The 12,546-nt window shown below is 34.2% G+C and overlaps 1 protein-coding gene and 1 long non-coding RNA gene across 2 annotated transcripts; both read left to right on the top strand.

Moving 5' to 3' along the window:
* Window positions 1-1,654: 1,654 nt before the first annotated feature.
* Window positions 1,655-2,701, top strand: LOC140759358 (calmodulin-like). The gene is made up of 4 exons (XM_073095899.1): window positions 1,655-1,819; window positions 1,915-2,072; window positions 2,177-2,257; window positions 2,346-2,701. Exons 1-4 carry the CDS (start codon window positions 1,747-1,749, stop codon window positions 2,484-2,486), a joined length of 453 nt encoding a protein of 150 aa, XP_072952000.1. The 5' UTR covers window positions 1,655-1,746; the 3' UTR covers window positions 2,487-2,701.
* Window positions 2,702-8,644: 5,943 nt separating this feature from the next.
* On the top strand, window positions 8,645-10,845 carry LOC140759631 (uncharacterized). Its single transcript, XR_012104253.1, has 3 exons — window positions 8,645-10,104; window positions 10,188-10,230; window positions 10,776-10,845. It is a non-coding gene; the product is annotated as an uncharacterized lncRNA (long non-coding RNA).
* Window positions 10,846-12,546: the final 1,701 nt, after the last annotated feature.

Below are 12,546 nucleotides of genomic sequence, written 5' to 3'. Positions count from 1 at the left end.
GATCCAACTCGTACGGAAGGGCTAAGAGAGCTGACCGTCTGATCGTTGAATGGTCGGGCTTGTGACGTGATCCGACGTATGTCGTGTTCTCGGGTCCGATCGAAAGCACGGAAAGAGACCGAACCGAGTCGCGAGATATCTTGCGAAAGAGGGCAGTGAATAGAACAGCAGCGAACAGCTACAATACAACTATTATACTAAATTGGCTTTTGTGCCCTTTCCTCTATTGACGGCTAAATGACAAGATTACCCTCAGTAATCTTGGGTAGTTATATAAGAGCAGATTAAGTGCAGGCTAATTTTTTCCTATAAATCTTCTTTTAGTTGTTAACTCATCAACTATTTTAAAATTTGAATTATTACAAAATAATAATTTTTATATTATCAGATTTAATATTCATTCTCACTTTAGAGGGATGAGAGATTTTAATTGGTCCAAAAAATGGACTTAAATTAAAAATATGAAAAAATTTATATTTTAAATAATAAATATACGTCATTAGATTCAAATTTAGAACTTCTTCTATATTTTTAACCATATTTAATTCTTATATTTTATAATTTATTCTCACGTAACATGAAGAGTTATATATTTAATCTGTTTATGTGTGATATATAAAAATCACACGTAAGAAAATGTGTTAAAGATATGATATACATTATTGATTCATTATTTAACAATTTAAGGTGTAGCTTTTGATTAACTAATTATTCAACATGGTATCAAACATATTTATTATTTAAAATATAAAAATATTACATATTTAATTTAAGTCTTATTATTAAGTTCATCAAAATATCTCGGTTCAAAAGTGAGAAAGAAGATTAAATATTAAAAATATACAAATTATTATTCTTTAGTAATTTAAATTAAAAAAAAATATTGACAATTACGTAAAAATCACTTAAAAAAATAAACCCTAAAGCAAGCAATGTTTTTTTTTCTTCTTTCTGCTCAGCAATGTTTCAATATTGAGTTAACATCGGGATGGGCAAATTAGTCATTTAACCATGATAGGCAAGGAAGTCACCGACAGCTCGATAGTGGCAATGTGGTAATAAAATAAATTTAATGCCTGCGATTGATGGCAACAACCCCCTCCGTCATCTGGAAGTCCATCCTCCAGCTGTTCACAGTAAGACTTGGTGGCAACTAATTTAATAATAAAAAAAGAGAATTTTTTTATACGAAATTAAAAAAAAAAAGTAACAGAAGAGATGACAAAAAATTGGAATTAAAAATAAATATAGGAATAGAAAAGGTTAGTACGAGTCACGGTCAGACTGACCCAGTCGAACTCATTACTAGTCACTTAAACTAATCTACAAGAAAAGGTTATTGAGAATTATTATTATGCTACATTAAAAATGCATTATGGGGTCAAAAGCAATTCAACTTATGCATTACGGAGGGCTAGCGTATATATATATATAATCTTTACAGGGACGTTTTTGCCATTTTATAAAATTCTCCTATGGATAGATTAATTCTCTGTTTTGAATATCGGGAAGTTTTTGGTACGCTAAAAACGTCAATTTTTAACCTTCTTTTTCAGGCTATTTGACTAAGTTTAATTTACAAAAAGTCAAGGGGCTAAAGTACAAAAAGGCCAGCCATCATCCACCCTCCTCTGCTCAGCGTCCAACCCTTTAAAGAAGGCCTCGGCTTGCGTCGAGTACTCTCTCACATCTCTTCCTCCCTCAACCCTCTCCTTCCCTTCATCTCTTCCACTCGCTTAGCTCTCCATGGATTTCCTGAACAAGGAGGAGATCTCCGAGTTCCAAGAAGCCTTCTCCCTCTTCGACAAGGATGGAGACGGTACGCTAGCTCTTGATCAAGAACTAAGACCCATCTTTTTCCTCCCCCGCTCTGTAAAAATGCTGATACTTTTTTCTAATCACTTGGAATCATAGGATGCATCACATCGGAAGAACTCGACACCGTGATCAGATCACTTGGGCAGAGCCCAAAGGAGGAGGAGTTGCATCAAATGATCCACGAAGTAGACGCAGATCGCAATGGGACGATCGAGTTCGGAGAGTTTTTGAATCTAATGGCGAGAAAAATGAAGGTAAAAAAAGATTTATATATGCAAAACTTTGGATCACGCACACATATATATATATATATATATACACAAATGATAGAAAATCGGTACTTTTACCTACCTTGCAGGAGAATGATGGAGAAGATGAACTAAAAGAAGCTTTCAAAGTGTTCGACAAGGATCAAAATGGATATATCTCAGCGAGTGAGGTAATCTTTCTCAGAGTTAATAAAAATAGCTATTCATATATATCTATATATTTAGAAATCTTTCTAATTTTATCTCAATGCTGTGTAGCTAAGACATGTGATGATTAATCTCGGGGAGAAGTTAACAGATGAAGAGGTGGAGCAAATGATCGCCGCCGCTGACCTCGACGGCGACGGGCAGGTCAACTACGATGAATTCGTCAAGATGATGATGCTGTCTGAGCAATAGCGGCATCATTTAAAGCTTCGGAAACTACAAGTTTTCAGAATTTTTTTTTTCTCTCTCCCTGGAGATATCAGAATGAGCATAAGATGTTCTAAGTTGACATTTTGATTACATGTCTGATGATTTAGATGTGTATTTACATCACCTTGTAATGCATACATGACAAGTTGACATTGTCATGAATTTCTAATAAGAGATGATCATCATGTTAAGTTTTATCTTTTTCGATATAAGAATTGTTCTTATACTTTAGTCAAAGTAATTATTACCCAAACAATATTGCTGTCTTGAACTAAATTTGATAAACATTAATAAGCCCCACTGAGAATCAAAAATATGGCATACGATTCTACTAATCAACTTTAGAAAAGTCGTGATGTTATTTAGCTCGATAGAGACGATTTAGTATGTTGACTAATAATTAATGGAACCTAAAAATATCCGAGTCTTACGCTATTTAAAAATTTGAAAGGTAATCTGCATTTAAGCCCAAAGTATTGAATGATTTGCTTATGACATTTAGTTTCTCTTATTCTAGTCCACTTAGGAAGGAGTTCTTGGTGGAAAATATATAGTAGGTGTGACTCGTTGGTTTAAAAAAATCCAGCATTCAATCTTCTTTCTCTCCTCCTGCAAAGAAAAAGAGCTTATTCTAGGATTAATAAATTATAGATGGAAGAAATTAAGAAAGAAAGAAAGAAAAGAAAGTCAAGTAGCTGATTTATCTTTGGCTGCTTTGAATGTTACAAAGACTTTTTTACGAGAGAAGATAAAAATGACAAAGAATGTTTCAAAGGCTATTGGCTACTGCATGGGGAATCTGACTCATTCAAGTTCGATTGGGTATTTAAATTTTCTAACTTCAAATTTAAGCATTGCGACTATTAATGAGGCTGTGAAAAAAACATAATTACACCCACATAAATTTGAGGACAAATATTGTAGTAATTTTGTAATTTGCTTATACCAAAAAAGTTAACAGTTGCATCTTAGTGTGAATTATAGAAGAGTTAAGTGCTTAATGTTAAATTATAATATTACGTGAATATAAAAGTTGGGCCCATTAGTTATTGACAAGGCCTAGGTCCAACGAGGCCCATTAAGCCCAGCCTAACTTGATCTTTTGATCAAAGTAACATAACACTGTCATATGAGGTGATATTGTAACCTAAAATAATTTAAGTGGTCTCCGTAAAAACCGGATATAATTGAGGAGGTGTAGACTAATTAACCCTTATAATTGGCTCTTGTCCAATAGCAAAACATTATAGGAGAGAACTATTGGAGAATTTAAAGAGATAACAATGCCTATAGTTGTTATGTACTCAAGGCTATGGCAGAGTACCCTAGAGGAGAGAGTGGTCCATCATCTAAATCTTCCAACCGACAAGATCGATGGCTCTGTATCAGCATCATGGCTCTGCAATTATAATCCACTTACTCTTTCTCTCTATCCTTGAGCTTATTACCTATTTATTAACATTGTTATGCAATATAACATAACATTATAAATACCACAAATATTTTCACTCCAAACACATTATATTAGAATCACATATAATTCAATAATTAAAAAAGCTGGGATAAATGAGTGAGACATTTCAATTTATCTATCCCAGTCTTTTGCACATATAAAGATTTTTTATCTAATTTTTTAAATTTCCTACTTGATAAGAATTTTTAGGATAAATGAGAGTCCATCATCTTCATGTACATTGGTTGTTGTCAAATAATTCTATCTACATAAGATATTAGGCGAAGATTTATCGATGGGGGTGATTTCGCCTTTGAAATTTAAATAAAATCAGTAAAAAAGAAAATTTTAATGACCTGTAGCTCTACCTGCACAGACTGTGTGTTCTTTGGTGATGGAGAAATTATTGTGGGAGGGGTGAGGAAAAGGACCACATGACCATAAGGAGAGTACTAGTAATAGGGAAAAAGGGAATTCCTTCCATGGACCACTTATTGGCCTTCTGATTCTAGGGCTTCTCTAGGTTTTTCTCAGAGTTGCCTTTCAGAGTGGCTTCAGATAAAATGATTATCTAAAAACTTGTTCGTTTTAGGATATAACATGAGCTATTCTTTGGGGTTCATAACTAAGCTGTCTAAGAAAATAGATTATTCATATTGCGGTTCTTGTAGAGAAATCTCTAGATTATTTATCACCCAATAAGGTTCCAAATATATATATAACTTTTCATATAAACTCATAGTATAAGGTTCTACATGGTACCTTTATTCCTTTTAGAAAGGAAATCTATAAATGTTAGATGCAAGTACAATAAAGTGACATTTTTTTTTGTCAAAGCAATGCTAAACGAGCCAAGTGCAAAAGATATCAAATATCAAAGCAATGCTGACCTTATTTATGTTCCTTGAGAAGCAAAAGAGCTACAGATGCATGCATATATATATATATATATATATACACACAGAGAGAGAGAGAGAGAGAGCTAAGTTCTTTTGAGAATAGCCATTTCAGAATGGACAGCAAGTATTGGATGCCATATTGGCATATTACAGTTTCCAATGAGCCATAACTTTTCACTAAGAGAATTGTTTGGACTTTCTGGACCACAGAAAAGAGAGACGGTGAGAGAATTGGATGTCAAAAATTCTAATTTTTACTAAGTTTAATTATTTTCTTTCTTAATATTAAAGCTAATATTTCCTAAATTTTCATTAGGACTTTTAGTTGTAAACTTATATACCGGAGAGATCTATGTTTAGCCTATGATTATCTTAAAAGCTCGTTATATAAGCAGGGTTGTTATATATATATATATATATTAAATTTAAGTAATTTAATAGACGAAGTAACATAAATACCTTTAATTGAATAAAGGTATTTTGTCTTTTTATAGTTAAATTAATAGAGTTTTAACTGTTAATTAAGTTTGAGGGGGGTATCAGTGAGGGGGAAAAGAAAAGACCTTATAAGAAGAAAAACTACGCCGTAAAAAAATTAAATTCCAACGGTTTGTTTGATTGAGAGGTACCACAGAAGCATATACACTCGATCCATATGAACTTCTCACCCAACTTTTGAAGATAAATCGATAAAAAAGAAGAAGTAATTATCTATTATAAAAGCTCAGCACGCTCCTTTGGTTAGAAAAAGACAAGATCTTAAAAGGTTCAATCTACCACCCTTGGAAGACATAAACATGAATATATTCTTGTCCTGTTACAGATCTCCAACGGTTAAATATTATTTGCAATGCGTTTTTCCATTTTACACCCTGTAATATGTTTATTACAGTTGATACCTTGTCTTTCAGCTATCTAATTTAATTCAAAGTATTTTCTAAACAATTTATGGAATCTCATTTTGTAGGAGTCGTAATATTTGACCCGACCTTGTAAACTAATACAAATTAAAAAATATATATAATCTTATTTGGTGTATAATATTTTTATAAAAAAATACTTGTTTTTATGTAAAAAGAATAAACTATAAGATAGGGTGTGAAATGAAACTTTCCCTAATTTTCAATTATATGGACCGCTTTCCTCCTCGATAATGTAAACGAGGTAGCGCATGAGGTAGGGTACGGCAGCCCCCTCTATGTCTTGCTCGTCCGCATTATGCCGCCCTACTACCTGCAAACCTAAACTGTCTACATACTTTTAACCCCATATATTTCTATTAATAATATTTTAGCCAACCTTAATAAGCTCTACCTACTACTACTACGACCCAAAGTAAAGCTTGTCTTCTTCCCTGGGAGACATCTCCCTCTCTTTATCTCTCTCTCTACTTTATGGCTCACCCACCATGTATGGGGATGTCTACCACCTCTCTTCCTTCTATAAAATCTAACCACAGCCCAGATGAGATATTGTGATACTCCCCCTCACTTGTGTTATAAAACTTGCCGTGTTACCTTTTCTTGCTTTACTTTTCTTATTGCATTACACTCTACTTCTCTTTGTGATGCCTTTTCTTCTTCCTCTTTAGCACTCCATCTGTCATATTTGAAGTGCCAAGGGGAATAGGTGAAGCTGCCAGCATGATCTAGCTTTGAGTGACCAAAGACTCATAGACTATGTGTATGTATATATATATATATACACACACACACACACACAAGAAGTCATGTAATTTATTTGAGGTCAGTCCTTGCTGGGTCATGCTGTGACAGCCTCACTTTTTCCCATTATTGGGCATAACAGGCTTCAATCCATAGAGAAAGAGATGTAAGAAAAGGGACACGAAAGAGGTAAGTATGTTGCTTCATTCTCACATCAACATAGGTAGGCCCTCTCTTATTTGATTGTTTCATCTGGTTAGACTTCTACTACAAGGAGAAGCTAAGTTTTTTCTTCTTCTTTTTTTAATTTTTATTTCTAGATAGAAAGCAATTATGTGTATTGTGGAGATAGTGTATAAGAAAAATATTCTTATATATAGTGAATTTCTGATATTGTCAGCATCCTAATTTATAACTGTTTTACTGAGTTTTGTGGTGTTTTTGTGGGTTGGTTCATGGAGTGTACTCTTGTCTTGTAAACAATTAGAACACAAGGGGAAGCCAAAACTGGTGGGGTAGACAAATGAGTCAAACAAGGGAATAATTTTAGGCCACATATTGTAAATAAGTTTGAGATTTTTCAGGTTCAGGACATCTCAATCAGTTCCAGGACATAATGGTATTATCTCCACTGCATTGTGGCTGGTAGTATTATGAGTGAGAAGAGTTTATTGGAATCCTCCAAGAGAAATGCTGAACACTAGCTGATAATATAGCAGGCCTCGTCCATTGGAGTACAAAAGACAATCACTTTATTCAACATGAGTTAGTTGTCTTCAACTCTTAGATCTCATGAGTCAGTAGGACTACAAAGGAGTGAAATCTTAAATTTTATTACAATTGATTATATGATTTATTGCATCACAATTGGGCATTGGAATGTGCTTGCAGCAGTCATCAGAGCTTAATGGCTACCACGTTATCTTTGTGATGAGCACCATTTTTCATTCGTTATAGATCGATTGGCATGAGTATAATTCAAAAGCATAATCTTGTAACTTGTCTACTATGACAGTCATATATTTCAGGAATTAGAAAGGAGCCTACAAGCCGATTTAAGGAAAATTCATGGCCGAGAAAACAAGAAGAGAAACTTGCAGTAAGTAGAGTTTTTTCATTTGGATGTTATCTTATTACATACAAACTTTCATCAAACTGCCCAAACATCACTAATTCAAATTATACTTTAATCTAAAAGACTGGATATATAAAGTTGCTTACAGAATCATTCTTGTTGTATCAATGGTGAGCTTTTCCTTTATGAAAGCTTTCTAATTTTCTTTGTTCTAGTTTACGGTTTTGTGAACACAAGAAGCTAAAGTTGAGTTTTGCTTGTTTGATAATTTGGACTCAAATCTATTGTTCGAAGTTTTGGTATCGGTTTGGTTTAAAAAAAAAAAAAGGTCTGTTACGGTTAGTTTAGGTAGGTCTCAATTTTAGTTTCGTCGTATCAGTTTTGGACTTTTTTTGATAAATAGTCCTTTTAATCTTGTTTTTTATGGAACTAATAGCATTGAAGCAATGAGTTTGATATTGAATAAGGTAATATAGCTTGGATTCAAGTCAAATCCAACTTTGAATTTAAAGTTATTAAAAAAAAATTAGTATGATTGTTGTATTGGTTGGATGCTAGCTAGTTTTGGGGGCCAGTTTCGGATAGGATCAAAACTCAAAATACTTTTGCAAAACGTCTTGGTTTTTGGGTGAAACTTAAAATCACGAATCTTCTATATATCAGAAGGATCCACAAGGGCTCCTTTTCCAGAGTTTCTAGTTTTTTCCTTGTATCTCTTTCAAAGAATATTTCAATCAGAAAATACTGGAAGTTTGCCATCCTGATTTGGTTGCATTTGTTCCTTTCAGATGCATTCAATTTCTTGTAGTCATTGCATCCAGTGGAAAGATCTAGACATGATTATAGATCACTGTTCATAAACAATATCTAAAGCAGTCAGACATTTCAAGATGGCTCTTTGCAGGGATCCTATGAACATTTCATAAGTTCCATCACATGAAACAAATTCTGTGGTGTCCTCTTCTATATTCTGATTACTTCTGAATCAAAGCATGGGTTCTGATGGTCCCCATAGGAATTAACATAACGACAAGTAAGTACTTGTTCCAGCATCTCATTATATATGCAGAACTTGAAACAATTAGCTCAATAGTATAACATTCTTAGGCTAACATAAGATTCTTCTCTTCTCTTTCCTCATAAAGCTGTTCAATATAAGGTTTGCAGGTTGAAGTACTTAAAGTTAAGAAATCTGACTCTATTACTTCATTCAAATTAAAGAAGCTCAGATTCTGAAAGTGAAATGTGCTCAATGAGTCTATGTAGTAAACTTAAATACATTAGTGCTCTTTCACAATGTGAACAGAAATGTTGAAACAAGGTATAAATCCAGCTTAAGAAAAGCCCATCCACTTCAATGGAAAAGAAAAATTAAAGGAGGTTTACAGTAGTGAACAGTTGTTTTTTATTGGCTCTCATCACTTATGGGGGATCCAAAAAGTGCCAGCATTTTAATGGTTCTCTTTGCCAATTATCTTCAGAGATCTTGACACTATTGGCCTTCTACATCATCCTGAAATATTTTACTGCAAGCACTTAAAAAATCCACAGTTGCATAATATAGATTTCTTGTGCAAAAATATGCCTAATTACAAAAGCAGACACTCTTCAGACATATCATTTTCTTGGTTGCTGGAGTTAGGTTGCAAGTGATACAGTTTGATCTTAAAATGTTTGCTCCATAAAAGCCACGGTCCGAATCCACCAACTGACACCATTCACAGATATCAGATGCATATACACTTTCATGGCCATGATAGTGAACTAGTGCTTATAGTAAACATTAGATCAGATTGCAGTAGATTGCTATTAGAGATAAAAAAAATTTAATGCCATTAAAACATCCTTTAAGAGAGAGAAAGAAAGAGAAAGGTGGTCCCCTTGAGGTCGAGTCTTCTTATAACAACCAATTTGGCTGTGCTTATATTATTATTATAATAATAATAATATTACTATTATTAAGAGAATCTGGGTTAGTATGAAAGGCTGCTCCAAAAGCCTTAAAAAGCTTGTAGTAAATTTGGAAACCCTAACTGCATGGTGGTATCCTGGGCGTGACATTATTTAATATATTCTTTTGTATTTGGGACCACTCAACTCCTAATTGAATTTAGTCTTCTTTTTAACATTGGCGTTACAACTATAACCAATGACTAATAATCAAAGTTATACAACCCACCAACCCCTCCCTTTCTTTTTCTATATATCTCCTTCTCTTCCTCTTTGTTCTCCTATTCCATAGAGCTCTCTCTCTCTCTCTCTCTCTCTCTCTCTCTCTCTCTCTCTCTCTCTCTCTCTCTCTCTCTCTCTCTCTCTTGATGGAGTGGAGTGATGTGGTGTACCATAAGAAGCTGAAGCTGCCAGCATGATCTGATCTCTTTCTCCCCACGCTCTTAAAAATCTTGCAAGGGAGCAAATCAGATCATGTTGCAGTTTCATCTGCTGATGGGAGCACATGAAAACCCTAATCCAAAGGCCCTTCATAGTTTCCTCCATAATTCTAACCACTGTAGGTTATACTGAATGATGTTGCTATAGTTTCTTTTTCGTTTTCTTATTAATTCTTCGTTCTTCTGATTTTCTTTGTTTCAGTTTTATCATTACTTGGGATCATGGATTATAGAGCGACAACTGGGTGAGTTCTTGTTCGATTTAATCTATATCTTTCTTCGGATTAATTAATCCATGAAAAGTTAGTCTACGTTCTCTATTAATTATGAATATTTTTCTGTACATGTAATTAATTTGGTTCTTATATACGAACATGAGCTATTTCTTTCTTGACCTATCGTATGAAGGTCCTTTATCCTATCACACATTTGCATCTCTTTATACAATTACAGCGTCTTACACACTGGCATAACATCAAATTATAATGAAATATTAGCTGATGAAAGTTATATATCTATATCGTTGTGGTTATAGATTTTGACATTGTGCCTATGTTGGGGCGCATTTAATTTTATTTCTTTCATTTTCAAGTCTTTGCAACTTGCAATGTTAGGTAGCCATAAGAAAGAAGCGTGAGGGGTTGTGTCACATTTGCTGCTAACTTCTTTTTTTTCTTCTTTCTCATTTAGACTTCTTAATTATTATTTAAAAAATAATAATCTGGACTTTAGTATATTCATTCACCTTTTATCTTTTTGCTATGTGCTGAAAAGTTCAAATATCCTTCAGTGATTTGTTTGTACCCACAAAAGCCTTAACATGCATCCACTGACTCAGAAGAAGAAAAAGAAAACAAAAAGGAAGGAGGAGGAAACCTTGGTATCCAGATGAGAATCTCTCCTAGTCAATTAGGTGTTTGTCTTGCATCAGTTTATTCCCATGAAGTCCACAATCCATGCCATCATGCTTGACCATGGAAAAAAATGGGAGTATCTTTGTTTGTATGGTTACAAAACTTACCTCTTATATAATATGTTAATGTCTTACTAAAGCCCCTATGTTTGTGAGTGGGGCATCTTGAAGAAAAGGGAGAGGTTGAGAAAAGGATATTGAAGAAGAGTGAGAAAAGAAATTTGTCTCAGTTGTGGAAAAGGAATCACCTTTATAACATAAGTCCTAATGGAAGGAGGAAAAAAAGGTATTTTTAATGTCAACTTTGATAGTATGTTGATGTCTTAACTTGATGGCATCTGATGACTAGTTATGAAAATAATAAAAGTCATGCATGACAAGTTGTAGGACCCTCTACATACAATCTCTCTTCCCTGTCACACAACCTGATACATCTTTAAACAAAGATCCAAGGATAGAGTATTTCAATCCAATTACAATATTTCTTAAGACTCATAATTCAAGCATCTTTCTGTTGTAGAGTGAGAACAATCAAAGTGAAATATAGTTCTACTTAGAGGAATGAGACAAGACCTCACCCTTTGGGCAAGGATGTCTGGTTGTGAGATGTATGGCGAGTATGGACCATTTCCTCAAGGATGGCAGCTCTATCTTAGTTGGATGATAGCTACACTGCAACAAACAAAATCTAAAAGAAGCTAAAGTAACCCACAAGAAGATAAATAGCGCCATACCTTATCTTAAGAATATCTTATTCACTATAGGTCCAGTGTTGAACAGTTCATGGACAATGACAAGGGTAATAGAAGACTCCGAAAGAAACATTTTGGCACTTGCTTTCATGCCATAATGGCGAACGGAGTTGTTCAATTGATAGGGAAACGATACCATTAATCTTCTCCTTTGGCAAAACAAAAGAAAGAGAGTTGCAAGTTGACTGTAATCAATTTGCACAAGGAAGTAAAGCTGAATCTATACGTTAATAAAGGATCTCAATTGAGCATAAACTTGACGAAGGTCCCGAGAGCCAAAACATATATCACTGTTATGAGATTCTTCTCAGACCTTATATAATAGGATAGCTAGAAGACGCTTCTCCGTTGCTGTTTACTCTTGGCATAGTCTCAGCTCATTCATAGGATGCTCCTAACTCTGCAATCCCCCCTGAATCAAATAGTTTTTTCCAACCTTTAATAAAAATAGATCCTAATAGAGAGGTACATGGTTAACCACGTAATAAGAAAGCCATTAACTGTTTTTTGTCACAGTAAAGAGAGTAGTTGAAGAGTCAGAATTGCGATGCTCCAAGTAGATCAACCAACTTCTTTAGAACTTCCAGCACGGCAAGGGAACAAACTACAGTCTCTACAAATGAGTCGGTGTGAATGCGAGTGAAATCCAATGGGCAATGGCGAAACCCTGAATGGTCTTAGACGGTGCAATATGCATAGAAGATTCCCTCCAATAATAAGAAACCAAAGGAGTAGATGTCAGATACTAATATTTCTCATTAAATCCTTCAAAGAAAAGTAAGTGCCGAAAGTCATCGGTATGCAATTTATAGAACAATTACACAAGAATTATTGTAAAACAGAGATATTAATGAACTTAAAAGTAATGAGGATACCAGTAACAGAGGGAACTGTTA

Source organism: Typha angustifolia, chromosome 4, assembly GCF_048772165.1.
Source record: "Typha angustifolia cultivar Huaian chromosome 4, ASM4877216v1, whole genome shotgun sequence".
In the NCBI taxonomy this organism is placed as follows: Eukaryota; Viridiplantae; Streptophyta; class Magnoliopsida; order Poales; family Typhaceae; genus Typha; species Typha angustifolia.
The sequence above is the reverse complement of the archived record's forward strand: the minus strand, read 5'-3'. Positions and strand labels throughout refer to the sequence as shown.